The sequence below is a fragment of the Canis aureus genome, chromosome 16 (assembly GCF_053574225.1).
Source record: "Canis aureus isolate CA01 chromosome 16, VMU_Caureus_v.1.0, whole genome shotgun sequence".
Lineage (NCBI taxonomy): Eukaryota > Metazoa > Chordata > Mammalia > Carnivora > Canidae > Canis > Canis aureus.
Genome location: NC_135626.1, coordinates 61,809,866 through 61,835,665, shown reverse-complemented (window position 1 = coordinate 61,835,665; position 25,800 = coordinate 61,809,866). Strand labels below are relative to the sequence as shown.

General features: G+C 57.6%; 1 protein-coding gene across 5 annotated transcripts in view; it reads right to left on the bottom strand.

Annotated features, from left to right (window-relative positions):
• The window catches only part of CARD14 (caspase recruitment domain family member 14), a 28,260-nt gene extending 9,522 nt beyond the window's left edge, over positions 1-18,738 (bottom strand). For 2 of the 5 annotated variants that reach the window (XM_077854521.1, XM_077854524.1), the window contains exons 1-14: positions 18,526-18,735; positions 16,095-16,405; positions 13,396-13,625; positions 11,854-11,991; positions 10,624-10,949; positions 7,009-7,176; positions 6,077-6,196; positions 5,440-5,565; positions 5,073-5,222; positions 4,267-4,386; positions 3,708-3,850; positions 3,470-3,564; positions 1,563-1,623; positions 1,147-1,339 (exon numbers count right to left, since the gene is read on the bottom strand). In XM_077854521.1, coding sequence (XP_077710647.1) covers positions 1,147-1,339; positions 1,563-1,623; positions 3,470-3,564; positions 3,708-3,850; positions 4,267-4,386; positions 5,073-5,222; positions 5,440-5,565; positions 6,077-6,196; positions 7,009-7,176; positions 10,624-10,949; positions 11,854-11,991; positions 13,396-13,606 — 1,851 coding nt within the window. In that variant the 5' untranslated portion in view covers positions 13,607-13,625; positions 16,095-16,405; positions 18,526-18,735. Of the gene's footprint in view, positions 1-1,146; positions 1,340-1,562; positions 1,624-3,469; positions 3,565-3,707; positions 3,851-4,266; positions 4,387-5,072; positions 5,223-5,439; positions 5,566-6,076; positions 6,197-7,008; positions 7,177-10,623; positions 10,950-11,853; positions 11,992-13,395; positions 14,344-16,094; positions 16,406-18,525 lie in introns of those variants that run through there. The other 3 variants (XM_077854525.1, XM_077854523.1, XM_077854522.1) reach the window with 3 other exon arrangements.
• Positions 18,739-25,800: the final 7,062 nt, after the last annotated feature.

The following is a 25,800-nucleotide window of genomic DNA, read 5'->3' as shown; positions in this document are numbered from 1 at the left end:
TAGAGACGGGCAGAAGACATGAGCAGACGTTTCTCCAAGGAAGACATCCAGATGGCCAGCAGACGCATGAGAAGATGCTCCACGTCGCTTGTCATCAGGCAAGTGCAAATCGGAACCATAGCGACATCCCACCTCACACCAGTCCGCGCGGCTAAGATCAACCACACAGGAAACAACAGGCGCTGGAGAGGATGTGGGGAGAGGGGAGCCCTCCTGGGCCGCTGGTGGGCGTGCAAGCTGGTGCAGCCACTCTGGGAAGCAGTGTGGGGGGGTCTCAGAAAGCTAAATATAAAGCCACCCTACCGCCTACGAGCAATTGCACTACTGGGTGTTTAGGCAAAGGATACAAACACTGGTTTGAAGGGGCATCTGCACCCCGACGTTCATAGCACCCATGTCCTCAGTGGCCAAACTATGGAGGGAGCCCAGATGTCCAACAACAGATGGATGGATAAAGAAGGTGTGGTCTTGGGACACCTGGGGGCTCAGCGGTTGAGCGTCTGCCTTCGGCTCAGGGTGTGACCCCAGGGTCCCGGGATCGAGTCCCTCATCGGGTTCCTTGCATGGAGCCTGCTTCTCCCTCGGCCTGTGTCTCTGCCTCTCTCTCTCTCTCCCTCTCTGTCTCTCATGAATAAATAAACAAAATCTTTAAAAACAAAAAAAAAGAAGATGTGGTCTATACACACACTGGGCTATACTCAGCCATCAGAAAGGATGAAACCTCGCTATTTGCAACATCATGGATGGAGCTAGAGGATATTGCGCTAAGCGACATACATTAGTCAGAGAAAAACAAATACTATGTAATGTCACTCATATGTGGAATTCAAGAAACAAAACAAATGAGCAAAGGGAAAAAAAGAGAGATAGACCAAGAACCCAGCTCTTCACTATGGAAAACACACTGATGGTCACAGAGGGGAGGGTCAAGGGGAGGGGGGAAACAGGTGATGGGGATTCAGGGATCCAGCAGGGTTCCCGTGGGCGTCGTGGGAACCGGGAACGGAGCCTCCCAGTGAGTGTCAGCTCAGCCCAAGCAGGAGCATGGGCCACCCTGAGAACGCATCCTTGACCAGTGGGAGCTGTGGCCGCCGACCCCGCCCGGAGAAGATCCTTGGGGGTTTGCAGGGCTGGGGTCACACCTACCATCATGATCTGGGTGCCGGGGCGCAGGGCCATCTCGTCCGCCGCTGAGCCAGGGGTGACCCGGTGAATGAAGATGCCCGTGAGGTTGCCACCAATGACGCTTATCTGCTCCAGCAACGCGTCCCCCTGGAAGGCCAGCACGGTGACCTGGCTCAGGATCTTGCGGGCCGGCCTCCTCCGCACGGGGACGCCGCTGCAGGAGGGGAGGTGATGGAGCCCCCGAGGTACCGGAGCAGGTCAGGCAAGGCCCTGACCCCATGGGCCCCAGCATTCTGGAATTCTCTTTCTCTCTCACACACACACATAGCCCCAGCCGTGGCCTTAATCTCAGGAAGGCTGTCACCTCCCAATAGTGATGGGACCCAGTCCTCACTCTGCCCTGCCACCTGCTGACCCTGGCCCCTCCCACCGCTCACCTGGACGAGGTGGTCAGGCCCCCGGAGAATGGCTGCAGGCTGCTCTCACACTCAGGAAGGTCTGCACGGAGGGGGAGGGCTCAGACCCGGGCCAGGCCAGCCCCTGGGCTCCCCTTCCCCACGGAGCCTTGCCTACGGGGTGGGTAACCCGTCGCCCCTACCCTAGCCCACCCCTCCCTCCACTGAGGCTAAGCCTCCTCTGCCTCTTCCCTTCCTCACTGCCTAGAATCTTGATTTCATCTTCCCCCAAACAGGAGTGGGGTTTGACCTATAGGGTATCCTTAGGGGGTAGTTGGATGAGTTGCCAACACTTTACAGGAAAGGGCAGCTAGAGGCTGGCTTTCTGGCTTCATTAAAAATCAGATCTAGGGGCAGCCCGGGTGGCTTAGCGATTTAGCACCGCCTTCGGCCCAGGTTGTGATCCTGGGGTCCTAGGATCGAGTCCTACATCAGGCTTCCTGCGGGGAGTCTGCTTCTCCCTCTGCCTGTGTCTCTGCTTCTCCCTCTGTGTCTCTCATGAATAAATAAATAAAATCTTAAAAAAAAATCAGATCTAGGTAGGGATGAGTGGGTGAAATAGGGGATGGGGATTCAGGAGGACACTTGTGATGAGCACTGGGTGATTAAAATAAACTCTTAAATAAAATAAAATAAAATCTGGAACAACCCTGGGCCCACGTTTCTGCCTGGACCCGCATCTCTGCCTGGCAGCGGTTGCCAGTGCCGGCCATCGGCTGCCCGCCCCTCCTGCTGCCCAGCTGGCCACCGCAGGCCCCAGAGTCGGCAGCCCGAGGACTGGACGGCCCCGGGGTCCCTCGGGGCTCTGCATTTTAATGTGCAGCTTGTAAAGCAGCCCCACCCCCACCGGCACCCCGACCCCGTGCCCGGGGATCGACCTTCCTGCAAGGACATGGCTGCTCTTCCCGACTATGGGGGGGTGAGAACCAGCCAGCCAGCGAGGACCAGTGGCCACCTGCTGTCATTGCCCAGCTCACAGGCTACACGCCATTCGCGATCACATTCAAAGCCAAGGGAAAATAGCCTAGTCCTGATGTATTTGAGGTCAGTTCCACCAAAAGTGTGCAAAACGGGGACGTTATGTAGAAGTGTGGCAGAATAAAGGGCATCGCATCCAGGATGGATATTTCCTGGGGGGACCCTCTCGGTTGGCCCTAGTTCTAAAGATGCCAATGGCCTCGCACAGGCCAGGGTTCTTGTCCAGTGACCCACAGGGAGCCCCGACCCCGGGCCCTGCGGCGCCGCTGTTCTGAACAGCGCGAGGCACATGCTCCCCCTGGTGGCCACCGGGGTGAATTCCAGACGGGGCGCAAAGCACCTGCTGTGCACCTGGCCCGAGGCTGGGGGCAGGTGTGCAGGGGGAAAAGGTGAGGAGGCTGCGTGGGGCCCAAGGTTGAGAAGGAGACCGGTCAAGTCACAAATATGAGGAATAAGCCATAGGCGATGTGGGAAGGTCTCAGGGGCCAACACCCAGGAGGAGAGATGCTCCCTGCTGGTGCCTCTTCCAGGAGCAGAGGGGACAGAGGCCCGCTGCCTTCCAGTATCTCTGGGGAACCTAAGTGTCCTCAAATCAGAGCAGGGAGGGATAGCGAGACAACAAATATGCCTGGAGCTGCCTGAAGGTTACTGCTGAGCTGAACACAACTCCCTTGGCTTCGAGGGGAGACAGAAAGGACGCCCAGTAAACAGGGCATGGGCTAGAATGGCCAGGTAGCCTGGATTTCCCAGAGCCTGGGCCCCGGCAGCAGTGACACTTGCTTCCTCCGCCCAACCCCTGCAGAGGTACCCGGTCTCTCGGCGGCCTCCCTGAACACCCGTCTTCTCACTTATCCTCCTGCTCAGCCCAGGGGAGGTGAGTGGCTGCACAGGCCCAGGTGGGGTGGACTCACCTGCCCTGTCTACAATCTCGTAATCCAGGTCTGCATCACCTGCCTTCGCCCCCGGGGAGGGCCCCTGGTCCACCTGCAAGGTTTCTGGGAAGCCGCTGGAAAGCATGGGAAGAGGACAGCTCAGGCTGCGTCGCTCTCCTCTCTGCTCAGACTCCGAGCCCCTGGCACCTGCCCAGCCCTCGGCTCGTGTCCCAGCCCAGGGCCCATGGCATCTGGACCCCCGTTGCCTGCCTGTTACCTGAAAGACCAAGGGTCTTCCCAGAAGTCGTCTGTGACCCGCTTGTACAGGGACTGCAGGCTGGGAGGCCTGGGGCTACTGGAGCGGAAGCTGTCCACCAGCTCACGGTTGGATGTGGCACTCAGGTCGGAGCAGAGCTGAGACTGGAAGGGGACAGGACAGAGGTCGGCACAGGGCTCCCCCGGGCACCCCGTGACACCTCCCCACTGCTCCACTGGGCACAATGGACAACAGTGAGAAACCACGGCGCCTATAGGGCAGAGGCGGTGACAGGGACACAGCACAGAGAGAGGCACGCTAGCGGAACCCCTACTGTGTGCCAGGAGTCCTTCTAGCCGCTAATGGATAAAGCTGCGTGGTGGGTAGTATGGTCCCACTTCCCATACAAAGCAACTGAGGCCCAGAGAGGCCAAGTGCCTGGCTGCGAGGGTCACGTGCAGAGGGAGACACCGGTAGATGGCAGGTGTGCAGTGCAGACCTGAGTGCAGGCCCACATCCGCTTCACCCGCTGTGTGCCAGGGACCCACCCCTCCAGCCACCGAGGAGGCACCAGCCGTACCTCAGTGGAGCTGGGGCAGCTGTAGTCACTGTCATCCCGCGGGCAGATGGCGAACATGCGCACGAGCCGCTGCTTCCCCTTAGGACAGGGCTCCCTGGCACCGGCTTCCTGCTTAGGCTGCTGAGGACGGGGCGCAGGATGCTGGGTTCAGGTGGGTTTCCTCCTGGATGCTCTCGGGGGAGTTTCCAGCAAGTCACCTCCCTGCCGCCTCCACCTCCCACCTCCACCCGGCAGGCAGTCCCCCTCATCATGTCCCCTCCTTGGAGCGCCGGTTCCCCGCCGGCACGGCAGGAGCCCACCAGGGAGGAAACGGAAAGCAGGAAAGCAAGCAGCTTGGTGAACGCTAGTTCATCTCTTTTGGAGCAGGAGCTGCTGATACACTGTAATCGGAGGTTTCAGTGATTATTTTCGCTCTTTGGGAACATTTTAGCTCTTTCCCTTCCTACATGGAAGTCAGCTCGTGGACATCGGGCTTGCAAATATGTCAGGAATGCATCATCTACAAAAGTATCATCTACCAGATATCCGGCCGTGTCATAGGCTTTCATTCTCCATGGAACACCGTGCTTTACAGGTTCCAGAACCTTCCACCAAGCTACGTCTCCCACGACTTGCATAAGATTGCCACAAAACGAACTGCAGACACAGGCTCAAGATGCCCAGTTGTGCATCTTCAACGATTTGGCAACAAGGTTCACCCACGAGAGCCAGGGCGTGGCCGATACGGCTAAACCCGAGGTCCAGGCCGGGGCCTCGAGCGGCCTGGCACCTCCCGCCTCCCCGTGGGTGCGGAGGGAAGCACTCACCCCCTGCAGGGACTCGGCCTGCGGCTTGCGGACCTGCTGGCGCAGCTCACAGACCTGGTCTGTCAGCTCAAACACTTTCCTGCGGAGGGCGTCCTTCTCTGTCAGGTTCTGAGCGATCTCCATCTGGGCTGCATCCCTGGCGGAGTAGGCCTGGGAGCCAGGAAGGGAAGGGGGGGTGTAGCGTGTGTCGGGGGTGACAGCCGTGGGGGAGAGACCGGGAGAGGCGGGAACCAGCCATCCTGGGGGGAGGGCGGTGTGCAGAGAGCCCTGTGGCACCTGCCAGCCCAGGGTCAACCCCCTCCCAGGGCTTCTGGGAGGAGCCTCAGCCAGCTGCCCAGGTGCCCTGGGGCCCTTCCCGGGGAGGTACCTGGTCCCGCTCTTTCTGCAGCTGGAGCAATTGGCTCTGCAGGGCGGTCACCCTCTCCTTGTAGATGTCGCAGTCCACCTTCGTCCTCTGGAACTGGAGCAGGGTCTGCTCCTTCTCCTCCCAGAACTGGCCGGGGACAAACAGAGCACACGCAGGGCGGGGGTTCTGGGGTCAGGCGGAGGGTGGGGCGGGGCGGGGGTGCCTCGGGGGCGGGGGGTAAAATAGGTGCTCGTTTCTTAAATGCTGAATTCCGAGGCGCTGCTATGGTGATCCCTACGCACCTGGGTGGTGCAGGTATGACCCCGTGTCGTTTACTCCATGTCCCAAAAGACATAAATGATCTCCCTCCACACTGCCTCGTTCTCTCCCTCCATCCCCTTCCTCCTGGTCCTCCTCTGGCTGTTGCAGCCACTAAATAACCCCCTGGTGCCCACCCTGAGGGCTCCCCCCACTGGAAGGCGCCCTGAGTTTCGGTGCTCTTTTGTCCGGTGGTTTTCTGATCACCCGCAAACCAGACGGGACCGCTGGCCTTGGGCTGTGAGTCCGTGCTCTAGAAGCTTCCCCGAGGGCCGAGAGTCTGCAAAGCCCGTCCTCCCCGCCTGCCTGAGCAGCCCTGATGCGGCCCCCCGAGGATCACCTGCTTGCGCTGCCTCTCGGCGGCCACGGCCCGCTCCCTCAGAGAGTGGATGCGGTCCACCAGCTCCTGCTTGCTCTCCAGGGCCTCGTCCAGGTTCTGCTCCAGAATGTCCTTCTCCACCTGGGCAAAGGGAGGTCAGCCCAGGGCCACCCCGGGAGGCGCCCCATCACTCTGCCCTGAGTAGAGGCAGCAGGAAACCTCGGGGCGGGGGCGTGGGGACGGATTCAGCGGGATTCCTGCGCCAGGCAGGGGGGAGGCGGGGGAGGCAGGTGCATTTCCCTTCTGTTTCTCTGTGATCATGGGCAGGAAGTGAAGGAAACTGGAAGTCCCCCGGGGTGGCGATCCCCCCTCGGAGGCAGTGTCGGGCCGCTCCGGCCACACGCCCGCCGGCACGGTCTCCGACAGGGGACACACCAAGGGACACGCCGGTCCCTCTCTGGCCCACTCCCCAGGGAGGGCCTTCGGCACCCAGGGGACGTTTAGTCATTGGAAGGAATCGCTCTATTAATAGACATGTTATTGATTGAAAGGAATCGCGGAGGAGGAGAGGCAGAGGGTTTGCATAATTCCGGGGCTTTGGCGTCACTGGTGCTGCCGCTGCCCCCCGGGGCGCGCGTGGGTGGGACCTCGTCAGATTCTGCTGGCAGACAGGCCCCCTCGCATGATCTTGCATCCCGTCATTCACCATCGGCCTGTCTCCCTCTAAGCCAGCACAGCAGCAGCTCACAAGCCGAGTGGGGGGCACTGCTCGGCATGTCCAGCAAGCTGTCCGCCCTGCCCACGTTCGCGGCCGCACAGGATGGGGAAGAGGGTGGAGGGTGTCCCGGGATGGCACCCCAGTCCTCAGTCACCCCCACGAGGACCCCCTGGGCGAAACCCCCCAGCCTGCGGGAGCCCCGGGCCAGCTGCCCCGGGAAGGGATGGGGACCCACCAGGCTGAATGTCAGCGACCGGAGTTTCTCATTCTCCTCCTTCAGGCGGCTCAGCTCCCTGTCCCCGGGCCCCAGGCCGCCGGCCACCTGCAGGGACCGCTCTCGGGATTCCCGCTCATGGGAGGAAGATATCTTCTCGCGCTGCAGCTCCTGCTTCATCAAGTAGAGCTGCCAGGAGGAGGCCGAGAGGAAGGCCCGTGTGAACCCAGGCTGTCTGCTAGCCCGGGAGTCATCCTCGAGGAGGAGATGCTGCTTATACTCAGAAGGGTCCCTCCCCCAAGCTTTCAAAATCCACTCGAGAGTTTTACCCGGTGAACAGTTACGGTTCTTGTGAAGGAGGAAGGTGTTTCTAGCTTTATTTCTACTGGGGTGGGTCCGAGGGACCAGAGCAAGGAACCCAGGGAATCGGCTTACTCCGGCGCGAGTGGCCAGGGAGCGAGTGTCCTCCAGCACGCTCCCTGGCTTCCCTGCCTTTCCATATTCTGCTAAGTACATTGCATGAAGGGAATCAGGATTCGTGAAAATCAGTAAGTGAGAATAAAGAAGAAATCAAGTCAGACGGAGCAGAGATGACTGGTCTACGCGGACGCGCTCACAATCCGTGTGCAAATATGTGCCACCTCCCGCCCGGCGGGCTGCGTGTCCCGGGCTGTGGGCCTCTGGAAACTACCTGGCCAGGTCGGTCCTGCTGGATGGTGCCCCAAGGGAAACTCAGGTCTGGAACCAAGGGAGACACGGGGTTTTCCTCAAGAGGCAAACCCAGGAAGCCTGGAGGTCAGAGTGGAGTCAGCCCTTGCTCTGGGGTCAAGAGAAAGAAGAACCTTTCCTGAACTTGTTCCCTCCCGACATCTGCTTAGCAAATTTTCTGTAAACAATTACACAGCGCCTGCTACGGGCCACCTGGGTTAGGAGTGTTGTGCTCCACGTATTAAAAAAGTAAAACTAGGGAAGTCTGGGTGGGTCGGTCGGGTAAGCATCTGCCTTTGGCTCAGTTGTGATCTCAAGGTCCGAGGATGAAGCCCTGGGTCATCAGGCTCCCTGCTCAGCAGAGTCGGCTTCTCTCTCTCTGTCTGCCCCTCACCCCTGTTTGCACTCGATCTGTCTCTCATTCTCTCTCTCTCTCTTTCTCTGATAAATAAAATATTTTTTAAAAATTAAAAAGTAATATTAAATCATTAAGACCTGAAAGGGGGGTGGTGACCTAAAACTGAAAATAAACCTAAGCCAATGAACCTGATTATGTCTCAAACACTGTAGCCACAATGAGCAGAGGGAGAAGGGATGGAGAGGAAGGAAAGGGATCGAGAGCCGGGCAGCCCCGGCAGCTCGTGAACTGCAAACCCCTGGCTCTTCTCGGCAGCTTCGTTCACGGGGCTGGTGTGGGCACAGCTAATTGGAAAGTATTTTCCGTGCACTAAGGGATTGAGCAAGCGAACGCTAGTGTGGGTGGGAGGATTCTCACCGGGGAAGAAGGGGCACCCAGTATGGAATGAGGGAGGCGGGGACGCGCCCTGGGGATTGACCGGAATTAGAGGCGTGGGTGTGACCTCACGGTTTCTGAAATACAAGTATGTCTGTGGACATGCATACTCGCACGCATAAGGGCGTGTGCATATCTGCACACGCGTGCACGTGTGTATGTGTATGCGTATATTTACATGCACGTTTCCTAGTTCTGTCCTTGGATAGGGCCAAGGAGCAAAGACATCCCAGGAGCAAAGAGCAGACCTAGAGCCCAGATCTTGGTCTGGGGGAGACTCCAAGGCCCTTCCGGGAAATGCCTGAGCCCAGAGCTGCGGCAGGATGGGGACGAGATGGTCCTGGAAACTCTTGTGATGCCAGAAAGGGAGTCTGTGCTCATAAAATGGGGAGCTGTGCCACAGGACATGGAGGAGATTCAAGGGGCTCCCACTGGCCAAATCTAGGACAGTCTGAGCAAGCTCATTCAGAACAGTAATATGTTACAGGCCACTGGAAATCGGAATCCACGTGTCCGTGCCAACAGCAGACGCATGAGCTGGGGGAGTCAAAGGTTCCTCCTCGTGGTCAGGGTGTTGAGGACCAACGGGGGGAGCAGAGGGGTCACTGGAGATGGGGCTCATCATTGAGCATCCACCAGAGTGAAGATGAATTCAGGCAAGGATCGCCAGTGAGGCCGTCTAGCAGGGAAATGTCGATGAGGAGCAGGGTGCTTGCTGGTTTCAGGGTCCCCCACCCACCCCAGGCTGGAGGAAAAGGATCATGATCAAGGCAGAGGAAGCAGCACCTGCTCCAGGTGGGTGACATTAACGTCCCCGGCGAGGGGCGCTGGGCGGGTCGCCACGGTGGGCGACGGCAGCCAGGCCCAGTGTTCCGTGCAGTGTCCCGCCAAAGAGGTATAACCCCCCATCTCCTCACGAGGGGACGTGAGGCAAACCCGAGATGGGGAGTGGTCTTATCACAGAAAAGAGGGGTCCCTGCACCCTTAAAAAGAATCCATGTTGTGGGGCGCCTGGGGAGGGGGGCTCGGTTGGCGAAGCATCTGGCTCTTGATTTCCGGTCAGGTCATGACCTCGGGGTCATGCTCTTAGGGTCACGAGATGGAGCTTCTTGCTGGGTGTGGAGCCTGCTTGAAATTCTCTCTCTCTGCTCCTCCCCCATCCTCTCTCTGCCTCTCAAAAAAAAAAGAAAAAGAAAAAAGTCCATGTGTGCTTTTGACCAGAAAATTAACTACTAATGGGCTACGGTTGTCTGGAAGCCTCACCGACCTCATGAGCAGCCGGTTAACACGTTCTGTGCGCTACATGTATCGTAAACTCTATTCTTACAATAAAGCAAACCAGAGCAAAGAGAAGGCCATTAAGAAGATCATAAGGAAAAAAAAAAAAAAAAAAGAAGATCATAAGGAAGAGAAATTACATTCACGGTGCTGCATTTACAGAAAGAAAACTGGGTCTAAGTGGATTCCTGCGTCTCAAACCGTGTTGTTCAAGGGTCAACGATATTTGTATCTTTTAACAGATTTGGAATTATTTCTCAATGAAGATTTAAAAACTAAGAACAAGCATACCACGCCGCAGTTAGAGGCAAATGACAGATGCCAGAATGACAAGGAATGAACGTCCTCGAGATCTAAAGAGCTCCTGCAGCTCGACCAGAAGATAACGGCCCCCAGCAGAAAAATGAGCAGAGGGATCCCTGGGTGGCGCAGCAGTTTAGCGCTTGCCTTTGGCCCAGGGCACGATCCTGGAGACCCGGGATCGAATCCCATGTCGGGCTCCTGGTGCATGGAGCCTGCTTCTCCCTCGGCCTATGTCTCTGCCTCCCTCCCTCTCTCTCTCTCTCTCTCTGTAGGTGACTATCATAAAAATGAGCAGAGGCGCTGTGGGGGTGCAAGGGCCCCACTGAGGACACAGACCCAGTGTGTGCCACTGAGAACGGCGCGGGAGGGGCTGGCAGGGGCCCACGGGCCCCGGGTTCCCGGCCGAGCAGGAGCAAGGTGGATCCCAGGTGTGTCCTTGGCTATGGGGTCCCGGTCGGGCCTCCCGAGCAAGGCCACCTCCCAGGCCAGCCGGTCCCGGGGGGCTTACGGGCCGGCAGCGGAGGGGTCCCGGCGGGCGGGGGGGCACCGAGTACCTCCTCTTGCAGGCTGCGGCAGCGTGTGGCGGCCAGCTCCTTCTCCCGCAGCGCGTTGCTGTAGTGCAGGGACAGGCCGAGCATCTCGTCCTTCAGCTTGAGCAGCTCGTGGAAGTGGGCGCTGACCTCACGCTTCATGCGGTCGTGGTCGGCCTCCAGCTGGCACAGGCTCTGCGCGCGGGCCTCGGCCTGGCCCAGGCGCTCCTGCAGCTGCCGGCAGCGCTGCAGCAGCGCCTCCTTCTGCCCCTTCTCCTGGCTCAGCTCCTCCTGCAGGCTGCCGATGGCCCCGGCCAGGCACTCGGTCAGCTTGGCCGTCTCCATGAGCCCTGCGGAGGAGACGTGGGTGGGCCACCTCGCCCTCCCTCCTCACCCCCCGCCCGGGTCTTTGCTGCCTGCGCCGGACCATCAGGCAGGAGCCCCCACCCTCATCTGCGGGTCTCCTCAAAAACTCCCAGGCTCAACCAGACTCTGTGTTTGATTATATGACAGCATAACAGGCGCGGTGGGAATCAGGATTGTCCTGTCTGCTTCCCCGTGGGACCCCGCTCTGCAGACCCAGCACCTCCCCGCCCCCGCCATCAGCTAAGATGTGCTCTGTGCTAACTCATTTCCTTGTCATCCTAAGAAAAATACGAGGAACACGAATCTGTATATTAGAACTCCAACCAACGGAACCACCCACTATGACGCCAAACAGGCAGAAAAGCTTTCTCATCCAGGTTCTGATGTTGGTCCCTTGTGTACAAAATCTTTGAACAGCTCCTCCAGGGGAGCCTCAAAAAGGCTGCCCCATCCACCCCTCGTCCCCCCACCCAGGGGCCTCTCCCAGCAGAAGCCGCCCCCTGCACGTGAGCAAGCTGCAAGGCTGAGGCCGCCCCAGGAGCACGTAGGCAGCCCCAGGGAGTCCAGCTTCCTGTCTCCCGCAGCTGACTCTCAAATGCAGATTCCGTGTCCCAGGAGGAGTCTCCTCTTGGTACCGTGTAGTTAGGGACAGATCTTTTAGAAACACAGGCCACAGAGTCTGTCTCCTACCACCTGCACCATGGTTAGTGGGGGTGTCGCCACCCCCAGCATGCTGGGGCACAGGGACAGGAACCTCAGCTGGAGAGGGGCAGGGGGGGCATGGTCAGGAGAAGCATCTAGAAGAGCATGCAGGCACCAGAACCCAGAGGCTCTGACGAAGCCCCTGCAGAGCATCACCCCCAAGTGCCCCCAGGACCCAGCCCTCACCACTGAAGTTGCTGAAGTCCACCTGGGGCTGCAGCCCAGTGACCAGGGTGTAGATGTCTGGGTTGTGGAACTTCAGGCTCTCCAGGAAGGCAATGGCTCCATTCTTCCCTCGAGTCTTCAGCAAGTCCAGTAAGTGCCCTTGGGTGAGAGAGTGGTGTCAGCCACCAAAGCTCTGGGTGGGCTCCCAGGGGTGCACCGTGGGGCAGTGGAGGAAATCCTCGCCCGTCCAGGATCGGGAGGTGGAAGCAGTTTTCCAGGATCCCTGGGGCGGGGTGGGGAAGGTGCCCTCACCACTCTCGTGGGTCCTTTCAAGTGACAGGTCCGCAGCCAGTCCCTGGAAGGGCCAGACTGATAGGCCTTGAGCAGCTACCACAACCCGAGAGCTGAGAGTTGACCATAAAAGACTAAGGAAGAGGACCTTTGCTGTCAAAACCTCCCAGGCGTTGGGTGGACACGTGCAGACACTGCACGAAGCTTCCGTGGCACAAAGAAAGCAAGGCCGGTGCCCCGGGGCCCAGTGAGCCCACCCGATTCCACCGCTCTCAGCCCGACTTAGAGGCTTGGATTCCTTCCTCCTATATCTGAGGTCCATAAGGAACAGGAAGAAATAAACTCCTGGTGATAGCTATCCCCACCCCGAATGCCTCCTACGGCCTCAGCTCAGAGAGCAGTAGCGTAGAAACCATCTCATCCAATCTCCTAACAACCCGACAGGGTGAAGCCACTTGCTTCCCTGGTTCTCAGTGAATAAACGGAGCTAAGCAGACTGTCAGGACTGGCTCCAGAGACATCTGCAGTGAGTGAATCGTGGCACCCCCAAAGGCACATCCACCTGGAACCTGTCAATGGCACCTTATTTGAAAAAAAAGGGTCGGTACGCCTGGGTGGCTCAGTGATTAAGTGTCTGCTTTCGGCTCAGGGTGTGATCCCAGGGTCCTGGGATCGAGTCCTGGATCGAGGTCCCTGCATGGAGCCTGCTGCTCCCTCTGCCTGTGTCTCTGCCTCTCCCTCTGGGTCTCTCCTGAATAAATAAATAAAATCTTAAAAAAAGAAAAAAGGGTCCTTGCAGATGTAATTACAGCAAGGATCTCGAGATGAGATCAGCCTGGACTACCCAGGGGGACCCTACATCTGCTGAGTCCAATGACAAGCACATTCATAAGAGATAGAAGAGGAGACACGGAGAAGGCCACGTGAGGACAGAGGTAGACACCGGAGGGACGTGGCCACCAGCCGGGGACCACCTGTGGGCCTCCAGCAAGAGGCAGGAAGGGCACACCCCTGGACACCTCAAGGGAGGCAGCTCTGCCCACACCTGGATTCCAAACTATGAGCAAATACATCTTTGCTAGTCTTGTGCCATTTGTCATAGCAGCTCTGGGGACACACTACAGCGTCCCCCGGGTCTGGAACGCGGATCTCTAAAGTCCTGCACTCCTGACACCAGGCTTCGTGCAGCACAGCCTGTGTGGAGCTGGCGTGGCAGGAGGCTGAGCTGGCCCGGCAGGCCTGAGGCCAGTGGCGTGGGCCGGGGGTCCTCACCGACTCGCATGACGGTGTTGGTGAACGTGGGGCTGTGCAGCACCTCCTCCTCGTCCAGCTGGTCCAGCACCTTCGCCTGGCGCAGGTAGGGGGTGAGGCGACTGGGGCAGATGCTGCGCACGATCTTGTGGCGGTGGCTCTCCATCATCTCCCACAGCGTCTCCTCGTCCAGGGCCGTCAGTGTGGACTCGGTGCGGTGTAGTGCTGCCATGGCTGGGCGCCCCGGGACGCTGGGAGGGAAGGGTGGTGGCCACAGAGGCTGGAACACGTGGAGGCCTTTCCAATCAAACCCCCTTTCCCCAGGTCATTGGGGCAGGGAGGAAACGAGCCATCTGGAGAGGATGGTGAGCTCACCCTGGCCCTGGTGCCCCATGATCGGGGCAGGGGGGCCGGTGGTGATTATTGAGGATCCATCCTTATGGATGATTTCAAATCAATTCCTCGTCTATCTGGAGAAGAGCAGAACTGGTTTCTTTTGGTTTCAGGAAGACACTGCATTTGCCTTTAAAGCGCAGGGAACTGCCCTCACCGGGAAGCTGGTTTACAAGATTGATCTAGAACATGCATTCTCCACGGGGGCGATAGAGCCCCCAAGGGTCGAAAACTGGTTCTTGGGTGAAAATTCTTATATGTGCAAAGCACAGTTGTGCATAAACAGATGTTCAGTACACCTGTGATGGTATCTCGCGGGAGCACAGGGAGGGAGATGTCTCCCAAGACTCCTTAGGGACGAGGATGGCAGAAGGTCGAGGGACACTGTCCTGGAATAAATGGGAGGGTTTGGAGGCCCCATCTGGCACCCCAGCAACCCGAGGAGGCACCTACAGTCCCAGTGAGGGGGTTGGGGGCGATCAGCTGGGAAGTAGGGCTGAGGGAAAGAAGAAAACACACCGCTTTCCCTTGGTGTGAAAAATCAGGACACTTGTCCTGAGACACTCAGGATATGTGCTAGGGAATGACCCCTTGGAAAAGAATATTCCAAAGCATTTTTAAACTAAAACAGGGATGCCCGGGGGGCTCAGTGGTTGAGTGCCTGCCTTCGGCTCAGGGTGTGACCCCGGGTCCTGGGATCGAGTCTTGCATCGGGTTCCCCGCAGGGAGGCTGCTTCTCCCTCTGCCTGTGTCTCTGCCTCTCTCTTTGTGTCTCTCAGGAATAAATAAAATTTAAAAAAATAAAATAAAATAAATAAAACTAAGGACTCAGTAAGTCGTAAAGCGCACCAGCTCTTGGCCGGCAGGGGTGTGGATGAAAGATGGGCAGGTGTCTGAAGGGGCTCAGCTGCACTGGGTCTGGGCAAACTCCCTGGCTAGGGTCACAAGCTCTCAGTCTGTCTAGGTAGAGATCATGAAGCTGCTCACCCTTAAAGTACCTGAACAGGGGCCCTGGGGGAAGGGGTGTTGACGGTGCCTAATCCTCTGTTGGGAAGACCTTGGAGGGCACCACCCAGCCTCTCACCCGCGGAACATGCCCTGGGCACCCTCGGCTCTGCAATGAGCCACCCCCATAGCTGTGTCCCTGCCTAAGTCTCTTTCCTCCCTCCTGGCCCTGGCACAAGGTCACTAGACCATTAATCCATCTAAATCATCCTAAAATGCTTATAAATCCTGGACTGGTTCAAGCATATATTTTGTCATTGTTTTTTATTTTTTTGTTTCATTTTTTTTTAAAGATTTTATTTATTTATTTATGAGAGACACAGAGAGAGAGGCAGAGACACAAGCAGAGGAAGAAGCAGGCTCCCTGCAGGGAGCCCGACGTGGGACTCGATCCCGGGTCTCCAGGATCAGGCCCTGGACTGAAGGCGGCGTTAAACCGCTGGGCCTTCCGGGCTGCCCTGTTGTTTTTTAGAGAGCAAGAGTCGGTGCAGAGCCTGATGCCGGGCTCAATCTCACAACCCTGAGATCATGACCTGAGCTGAAATCAAGAGTCAGATTCTCCAGTCTGAGCCACCCAGGAGCCCCTAGTTCGAGCCTATTTAAAAAGTCCCGCAGGCGCACAACATACCCATGCACCGGTCACGCAGAAGCAGCAGTGGGCACCTCAGGTTCCTCACTGAGGAGTCACCCCGGTCCCGCTGGCTGCAGCCTGGCATCCGTCTGTGCCCGGAGGACCATGCCAGGCCACGACCTACACCTGTACGTGTCTACAAATAGGCACCCACTTTTACCGGATTCTTTTGTGCAAAGAGCGACTGTACATAAACAGTATCTTTACTGTTGACTCTAACCTTCTGTAACAGTGTCAGACTGGGCATGCTGCTAGCTTGCGGCTCCAGCTCCGCGTCCCTGAGGTCTGGCAGGTGGGTGCGTGCACCTGACACATACTCCTTCCTTTGTTTACCTATGGCTGGATTCAATGATATGAGCAAAGCACAGCGGCCTGTGGGCCAGCATTAGGTCCCTTCCACTTTTTCCCCGTCATTGCCAGTGCAGCAGTGATGACCTTGGGCGGAGACGGGGGGCCTTCCTCTCAGACACCTGCATCCCTGTGATTTGGTTCTTTTCATTTGGAATAACAAGCCGGACCAGGTGGAGTCAAGTGCCTCCCGAAGAGGTCTGTGCGCTAAAAACGCTGGAAAGCCAGAGCTAACCAGCCTCGTCAAGTAAGAGAAGTGGAAAAGAGTGGCCAGAGGTCCTCGTGACACGGGAACGGCCCCCCACGATCCCCACGAGGAGCCCAGGCTGCAGCGAGTGCTCACCCAGAGATGCTCACGCTGGCTTCCACGGGCGCCCCTCACGGTGGGCTGGGGTATGGTGTCCCTCCGTGGCCAGGTAGGACGGGGCAGGGGCGGGAGGGGGCCCTAGCCCTCCAAACCTGGGCTGCCGCGGGCTGTCTGCTTCCTCAAGCCCCGTGACTTGCTCCACGATTCAAAGCTCAGGCACCGAAGACTAATGCAAGGAGGAGGGGGAAAAAGGCGAGCTCTCATCCAGGAAATAACTTGACAGATCTTTGACCTCTGAGGTTTGTTCAGTAACTGTAGATACTTCCTTGGGGCCTGGAAGTGGGTTCCTAGAAGGAAACCAGGGTGTGAACCGTGGGACCGCTCCCCCTGTGTCGTGGCCCCTCTGAGACGGTGGTGATGGTTGCTCATATCTGCGAATGTCCTAAAAGCCATAAATTGCACCGTCTAAATGGGTGAATTGTGTGGCACATGAATCATATTTTTAAAAACTTGGTTTTTTTGTTTGTTTGTTTGTTTGTTTTTAATAAAAAGTTCCCAGAGCTGCCAGTAACTACCCCCTGCTTCCCTGTGGCCCTGTTCCCCACCAGGATGCAGAGGAGGCTGGGTGGTAGGGAGGTGTCCTGAGTAGCTGGCCTGTCCCCCTGAGGCCAGCACCGGCCACCCTCGGCCCATGGGACACCAGCACCCCGTTCTTCGTGCCTTCCTTTAAGTCCAGGCTGAGCCCGCAGGTGCCCTGGCCGTCGGGTGCCCCAGCCAAGCTCCGTCTCTGCCCCGGACGTTCCCTGGCGGCCTCCTCCCCTCTGTCCCCTATGCTTGCTCATTCCAGCATCCGTGCTCCCCTCGGCTGCCCGGCGCCCCCAGGAGCAACCCCCATGTGCGTGCCGCTGTCTTTGATGACATCGGGGACACTCTGCATGAGTGCAGCTGCCTCTCCCCACGTCCAGCTCCGACTCTGGGGCAGAGTCAGCATATAAAATCAGTCTGAATGGTAGAAGGTGGAAAGTAAACACTTTTTGCTGACCCTTTGAAAGATGGCAGGTGAGCCCTGAGACTGACGGGGTGGTGCGAGGGATGAGGGACCCTGTGACTCCTGCAGCCCCCGTGATGGAACCAGGGAAACGGTCTCCAGGACTTTCCCCCACGAATTGCTCGCCTCAAGAGAAAAAAAACTCGGGGGAAGTCTGCTGGGGTGAAAGAAAGCACCCGGCACTCCTACGACTCCCACTGAAGAACGCTCAGCAGAGGTGGGCTGGGCCCTCCGGGGACAGAAGAAAGCGGGGACCCCAGGCTGAGCTCCTCATGTGTGGGGGCGGGGGCACTGGGTCTGTTTAATTTCAGATCTGGCCCCGGAGTCCTCAGGACCCCCACGGAAGGCCTGGTGGCACTTGGGCTTTCATAGACGCCCGCTCCCATCAGAGTGAACACGGAGAATCAGGGCCAGTTCACGCTACCTGCGGCCCCACTGGGGCAGCTGAAGACAGAGGTCTCTCCAGGACTCTCTAAACCCCAACCAACTGCCGTGGGTTCCTGGGACCCCTGGCCACACTGGGGTCGGGTGGAAGCGGGTGTAGCCGGGTAGCAGCCACTCGGGACCACGCTTCGTGCAGTGAAGCAGCTTATAACGAAACCCCAAACGGCAATGCAACATGAGGGGGTGTCTTTGCAGCTCCCTTCTGATTTACACAGGGGTTAGTCCTAACAGTAAAGAAAATGTACCCCAGAAATCCGTCAGGATATTTTAAATCATGTAAAAGTCTTCTCTAACCCTGCTGCAATCCCAGAGAGAACCCAAGGTTGTATGAGGCCTGAGCTTCTGAGATTGGGGGTCCTCCTGCAGGATGCCCCATGCCTCCTCGTAGCTCAGAGCTCAGTCTTGCCTTATGTGTAATGGAGAGAAGGAGAAAGCGTATACACCCTCGAGCACACACATACACAGACACACACACGTGCCCACACGCACCCGTGCAACACACAGGATTCCAGAACGGGAGGGGATGAGCTTAGGAAGGCTTAGGGAAATCAGTATAAATCTAATAAACACGACAGGTGAGGCGGGTGGTCACCAAGCAAAGCAGGCGCTTTCCTGCACCCCTCAGCTAAGGGCCCTCACCTCTGCTCCCCCCTAAATGTCTCTGTGTCCTGACCACCAGTAGGTAGAGGCAGCTGGGCTTAGGAACCCCCTTTCCCTGCTTGCATCTGGGGCCACCACATAGAGGTAAGGTGAGAGTGTTCTTTCATCCATCACGCCCGCACACCCAGGGTGACACTCAGCAGCCAGAGAGCCTTCGGTCCTCTAACCTGTCCCCTAACCGAGCCCAACGGGACGAGCTGGCTCCTCCGCTTCCATAAAGCAAGCCCCTCGGCTCCTTCCCAGGCCACAGCCTCTCATCCCCCGAGGACGGCTCCCGGGCCCCATCCCGGCCTTCCTCCCTCCCCCGGCGCTGACCTGCTCTCCCGGGGACGTCGCCATGCCATTGGCCTTCCTTGTCGCGGAGGAGCTTGGCTGACCTGAGACTCCCTCTGGCTCAGCAGCAGACGAGAGGAGCAGGTTTGGCAGGTCCGTCCTTCTGGGCCCTGCCCGCGCCCGCACTTGCCTTGGGTCTCTGCGGATCGCCGGGGCGCCAACACCTTCTCGCGGCAGGGAGGACACATGTGGAGACGTTGGCTTTTGTCAGCACCTTGGGAAACCTCCGGAGGCGGTGACCGAGAGGATGACGGAGAATCGCGGGGTGCAGGGAATCTTCTCCGTGAGCGCTCGGCCTCGTTTATGGTAAATCCCTCGGAAAGATCCTAGGAAGGCCAGGATGAACCTGGAGCCCTTCGCTGGTTCTCGCCATCAACTGCGGAGAGAGCTAAGCAATTCTGGTGGATCCCCCTAAAGTCAGCGTTCGATAACTACTATTTGGGGTGAGACAAAAGTCTTGGTCTTCTGTGTTTAGACCTAACCAGAATCCTGTCCCTCCTACCCCTTGCACCAGTGTGTCCCGCCCTCTGCAACGACCTCCCAGCCGCCTGCAACCACCCCCGACCCCCCACAGGGGCAGGCAGGGCCATACTGTTCCCGGATGAGCCAGGGCATGTCATTCCCTTCTGTCTACATGTCCTCATGTCCTCACCAAGACCCACAGGGTCTTTCTTATCTCATACTTGCTGAGATCATATCCATTTATCTGCCCCCCACACAGGGGCTGCTTCAAAGCCTTTGAAAGCCCCAGGCACACTCCAGCCCCAGGACCTTTGCACTTGTGAGTCCTTCAGCCTGAAATGCTCTTCCCTTTGCCTCTCAGGACTCCACTCAGGAGCCATCTTCCCAGAGAGGCCCTTGCAGGACATTCTACTTAAAATCATGGGCTCCCCACCTGGGTGCTCCCTCCCCTTTACCCTGCTTCTCTCTTCTCTGTTGGGCTCACTGCTTCCTAAGGTATGATATCTTCCAGCTACGGGCTGGTGTCTCGCCTGCCTCCCTGAGATGAGCCTGCAGCCTCCAGGGGACGAGAATTCTCGTCTCTCCCGTTCTCTGCCGTGACGCTCCATTCGGGTGGGTTGGGGGAACGAGTAAACGTCGGCTGGGTGCCTGGTTCCCACCGAGGCAGAGGCTAGTCGAGAAAGAAGAGAAGTTCATGGCTCCGTGGATGGAGCAGGAAGGACCGTAGGATCATCATGCCAACAGACAAGGGTCAGTTTCCAAGGTCATGCAGCTAGGCGATGGCGGAACGGCGACCAGAACCCAAACCTCCTCCCTGGGGAGGAGAAGGACGAGGCTGTGGTCACCCGGGGGGAGCGGGCAAGAGCTCGGATCGGAGGTCAGACTCGATGCAGGCTCGGAGTCCGGAGTCGCCGTCCTGCTGCACGTCGGGGGTCCCCTTGGGCAGGATATTTAAACTCCTAAGCCTTGGCTTTCTTCCCTCTCCAGTGGGGTTGACTGTGGCACCTGAATCACGCTGGGAAAGCGCTTTTCGCCATGCCTGGTGTGTGGAAAGTTCTAGATATCAAAAACTCAAAGAAATGCCATCGTTCTAGGTCAGAGCGGAGGCCAGTGGTGCGTACTGATGGTGGCTGGGAACTCGAGAAGCCCCTGCTGAAAGGGACAGAAATCCTGAGAGCTGTGGGCACAGAGCTGGGGAAGGCCCTCTCCCCTTGCCCGTTCCCAAAGGGCCATGAGCTCAGAAGGAGGGTAAAAACCATTTCTCAGTCACCATGGCAATGGTCAGGTGGACCCCGGCTGACGATTTTTCCACACTTCGGAGGTCAAGAAAGCAGTATATGTGGTAACCTTGGCTTGGTTGAGTGTCTCCTGGAGGAGCACCCCGAGGAGGGAGCAGCGGGGTGCGCGGTGGGGTGGGGGACCCAGGTGGCATGAGGACAGCACCACCTAGTGACCACATCCCATAGCAGGGATCCCTAATCACCGCCAACCCCCAGGGGCCAGCCACAGAGCACCTCCAGGTGACACTTGATCCACAAAACATAGGGAGGCCGAGTGGGGGGGCTCCTGGGCTTGCTTCGCCGTCAGGATGCTGGCAGCACGTGCAGGTGCAAGTGCCAGGGACACGAAGGTCTCGCGTGAATAAAACCAGACTCTCAACAGAGAACTGGAGCTCGGGTGGAGGACGGGGCCCTGCAGCCCCACCGCCTGGCAGGGGCAGGTCCCAGATGGAAGATGACATACTGTAAATGGGGACTATGCTTCTTCTCTCTTCCCACTAATGCTGGGGAGGATTCCAGAACTTCTGGACAGGTTCTCAACCGCAAGCTGGAGACCACGGGGCGAGGGTCCCCGGCAGGCAGGCGGGTGGGGCTGGTGAGGCTCTGCGGCCTCTAGTGTCCTGACCGGGCAGGGCGGACCCACACCCCCTGTGGCCCCACCAACGCAGACAGTGGGCTGAGGAGGGCAGGAAGCAGCTGTTCCCATAGGAGCAGGTAAAACCGGTCACTCTCTGTTACTTGTCCTATTCACACACGCAACCACCTGCCTGAGAGCCCCACTTGCACGTCTGGGCGTCTCAAATCCAACCCAGCGAAATCAGGTTCCCCTACAAGAATTTTTGTTAATTAAGGTGAAATTCACACAACATAAAATTAACCATTTTATTTATTATTATTATTTTTTATTATTATATTATTTTGTGGGGCCTGAACTTACAATCTTGAGATCAAGAGCCTCACGCTCTACCAACCGAGCCAGCCAGGCACCCCTAAGATGAACCGTTTTGAAGTGAAGCCTCCCGTGGCCTTTAGTGCAGCCACAGTGCTGTGCAAACATCACCTCTAAATACAACACATTTTTTGTCACCCAAGAAGCAGCCCTATGCCCACCGAGCAGCTCCTCCCCTCGTTCTCCGGCGCCGCTAATCTGCTTCCCGTCTCTATGGATTTGCCCCTTCCAGACATTTTGCAGAATTGTACACATGTGACCTTGTGTGTCTGGCCTCTCTTCGCTCAGCATAATGGCTGAATAATTAATTCCACCCATCGTGGGGCCCGACCACCACCATGAGTGTTTATCCACTCATCCCTCTGTGGACACGGGGCTGTTCCCGCCTCTGGCGATCGCGAGTGGTGCTGCCTGCGTGCACACGTGCACCGTGGGGCTACAGGTTTTGCCTCCAGGTGACCAGCCGCTGCTGCCCCTCGGACTATCACACCAGAAACCCCGGAGTCAGCCTCAGTCCCCGTGAGCCTTGACAGCTCCTGTGCACCGCGCCCATCAGCCCCATCATCCAGCCCGACTCTCCGGAGGCCTCCCCTCCCCGCTCCGCTGGCCTGGCCCCGGCGGCCACCCGTCCAGCAGGGCTCTGCGGCCCGTAAGCCAGCCTCTTGACCTCTCGCCACAGCCAGGTCATTTGTCAGCACGCAGTCCTCTCTTCCCAAAGATCACCCTGAAGTGGCTCCCGTGGCAACCGGAATGCATCTGAACCCAGCCACACCCTGTATGACCCCCTATAATCTGGCCTTGTTCGCTGCTCCCACCCGACGCCTGCCCACGTTCACGATGCACACCCGCCTTGGCTCTCCGTCCTTTGTGCCAATCCCCTGCCCGTTTGGAGTCTTTACAGTCACCGCCCCTTCTTCCCGGAACACTCCTCCCTGGGGTGCCGCCGCGGCCACCTCCTTTAATAACTTACAGGGCGCCGTCCTCCTGTCACCCGGTAAATCAGTGACCCATTCGTTCTCTTCCACTTTGTTTTTGTTTGCTTTTTTTCCCCATCACAGCAATGATAAAACCTGCAATTATCTTACTGGTCTGCATGTTTTGTAGGGCTTGCCCTCCTATGGAGCACAAGCAGCGTGAGGCAGTGCAGTCTGTCCTGCCCGCCACCGATCCGGCATCTGAATGGTCAGAGATGCTCTCGTACTCCTGCCCCCGAATGCTGGACGCCAGCAGCATGTAGTCTAGGGTCCAGCCACCGGGTTCAGGAGTTTAGTGAGGTGTCCCCCCTAACCAGATGGGGCTAGGGCGGTCCGTGCCTAGGAAGGAATGGTGATGGGCAGGGATCTCTGGCAGGAAGTCCATCTTTGGGGACAGCCCCTCCGATGGAGGGCAATAACTCCTGTGCTGATGATTCACGGGAGCCCAGCCCAGCAGCACTACACCCAAACCTCCTTCTGCCGCTGGACAAGTCAAGCCACTTGGACTGTCTCCACCCTGAGGCTGGCACAGGTACAGGGAAAAGGAGCAGGTGGGCTCCTGTGGTGTGAACCACAGATATGTTCCTGTCTTCCCCCGTTGAGCTGGGATGAGCTCAGGGATCTCAACAGCCAGATCCATCTGCGTCCCTCCCGCCCTCTTGCTCTACACATCCAGGCACATCTATGGTGCACTCGGACGGCGATGGGGAGGCAACAGACCTGGGGCCCTACCCTCCCTGCAATTAGTCTAATCTGGTAACCTCCCTCCCCCAGATAGAAAGGGTGTGGGGGTCAGATGCAGGAGACAGAGGAGGTATTGCACCCAAAAGGAATGGGTGGGTTCCCTGTGGTGACCTAAAGTCCTGGGATCAGGCCCCTGGGGCTGATGAGCCATCTAAATCCATTTCTTAGGGGACTCAGAGTGGGGCCCTCTTCTAGCCTGTACCTTCTAGCTGGAATTGTGATTGGGGTTTCTGAAGGAAGGGAAACATTAATCTGGATGTCCAAGCAGTGGAATTGGGTACCAACAGGCAAGCCAGGCTGTCAGGTCTTGCGCTGTAAGTAGATGCTTCTGCTCAACATTACACGGTTACGGGGAGCAAATATGTTAACAAATAGTGCAAGTAACTAAAGCATGTTCCCAGTACACAGCTGACTAGATGACACTTCTTACGGGAGATGAAGCAAGATGCGTTTCAGATCCTACTGACCCTTTGGTGCCTGTTGCATAGGCTCTGTGAAAACTGGCGCAGCACTGGAGCAGAAAACCTCTCCTGAGAGGGACTCTCTCTGGACTGCAACTGCCAGGGGGCATCTGTCCTACATAATAAAAACACGGCTCTGCTGTGATCTCTTGAACCCACTTCTAGCTCCAAGCTCCCTAGAGTGGACTCACCCTCCTTACCATCCCAGAGGCCTCATGGTCCCCAAGGGGGACCCGCCTGTTATGCTCGTGTGCAGCCTCTGCTGTGTCCTGCAACTCACTTCGCACACTGTATTTTGGGGGAGGGTGTCATCCCACCCTATTAGACTAACCCCAAGGACAAACACCCAAGTCTACCTTGCTCCCCCTTATTCCCGGTGAGCGCGGTTCAGGAGAGACGACACCTGACGAAGTTCTCGTCCTTTTCATGGGCTCTGGCCTAAAATGTTATAAAGTTATTGGCCCCAAACAAAAGGAAGAGGCATTTGAGATGTGTGTTCAAACACAGCGAAGGCACATTGCAGGGAAATGGCGTAGAAGTGTGAAGGCCAAAGACAAACCTCGGTGGATGGTAAGATGAAAAACCTCTGAACAAGTGCAAAGAGGCAGCTGTCCTCTTCTCACTTAGTAGGAACGCAAGGGTTTTTTCTCTCACTGATGTCACAACTTGTAAAGTCACTAATCTTTCTCCTACTCATGGCAAGGTTATTTTCCATGCTCAGTACCTAGAGCAGTGCTGTCCCACAGGAGTATCATATACAGTGTAATTAAAACATTCTGGTAGCCATATTTTATTTTATTTTTAAAATTTTATTTATTTATCAGAGAGACACAGAGAAAGAGAGAGAGAGAGGCAGAGACACAGGCAGAGGGAGAAGCGGGCTCCACGCAGGGAGCCTGACGTGGAACTCGATCCCGGGTCTCCAGGATCACGCCCCGGGCCCAGGCGGTGCTAAACCGCTGTGCCACTGGGGCTGCCCTGGTAGCCGTATTTTAAACATAGGTGCAATGAACTGAAATCACATATTTTATGTGACTCAGTATATGTAAAATATTGTCATTTCAGTCTACAGACAACATAAAGGTCATTCACCAGGTATTTTACATACTTTCACCCTGAAACCCACGTGTACTTTACAACCCAGCCCTAGACCACAGCTTGCCAAAACTGTGTGCAACCTCAGAGAGGGCATCCCGAGGGCTTTGGGATGATGCTTCATGGAGTAAGAAGATGTAACAACTCACGTTTTATTTTAGAGTCTAAGAAAGTCAGGTTTAGAAATATTTAAATTCGACTAACACCAGCATTCTCTTCAGGTGTGTTCATCAGATGAACCATCCCATAGGGATTGAATATGTTGGGCCCTTAAGGCCAGAGCTTCTGCAGGCAGGTAGCCCTCGTTTACTTGTTCCCTGCCAATGAATTGTAACCCACTGAACTCTACGCATGTCTGGTTTAGTGGATGAAACGATTATCCGCTTTTTTTCATTAAAGATTTTATTTATTTATTCATGAGAGACACAGAGAGAGAGGCAGAGACACAGGCAGCAGGAGAAGCAGGCTCCCTGTGCACAACCTGATGCAGGGTTGCAGGACCCTGAGGTCACGACCTGAGCCAAGGGCAGCCGCTCAGCTGCTGAACCACCAGGCGTCCCAATTATCCACTTTTAAGTAAATGCACCTTCACAACAGAGGAGCACTCAAACAGCCCCGGAAGGACGCCGAGGATGAAAGACAGGCCCAGTGATGGGAGCCACGCCAACGGTGAGACAGGGAGTGAAGTCCTCACCAAGGGAAGGGGCGCGCGCGACTCCCCGCCTGCAGCGGCGCAGGTCGGAGCCAGGTCAGGGGGTGACGCTGGTCCAGGAGGGGCTCTCGGGGACGTCTGGGCTCAGACGCGAGACTGGCTCCCGCGCCCCGAGGTCAGCAGCGCGGGCTCCCCTGCAGGGCGCAGGAGCCCGGGAGCTGCAGGTGCAGCGCAGCAGCGACGCTTTGCAAGTTTGCGCTGCACCTGTCGCGGCGAGCGGGCGCCCTCTGCCCGGGCCTCGGGCCTCGGGCCTCGGGCCTCAGGCCTCGGCGGGAGGAGGGTGCGGAGGGGCTGTGGGCTCCGCGGGGCTCCGCGGAGCTCCCCTGGGCCACCGCCCCGCCGGCAGATCCACCAGCCCCTTTGCAGACAACCCGCGCAATACGTGATCCCCGCCGCTTCGGCCGTATTTATAGGGCCTGGGCGGAGCCCCGCCCCTAGCGAGATCCCGCGGCAGCTTAGACCTCGCGAGAGCAGTAGCAGCCCCCGCCCCTCTCACGCGGAGAGCGGCTCAGGGTCCCGGCGCACGCTCGTGCGCACGCGCGCGGTGACGTCAGTTCCTGGCGCCGGCGGCGCGGGGCCC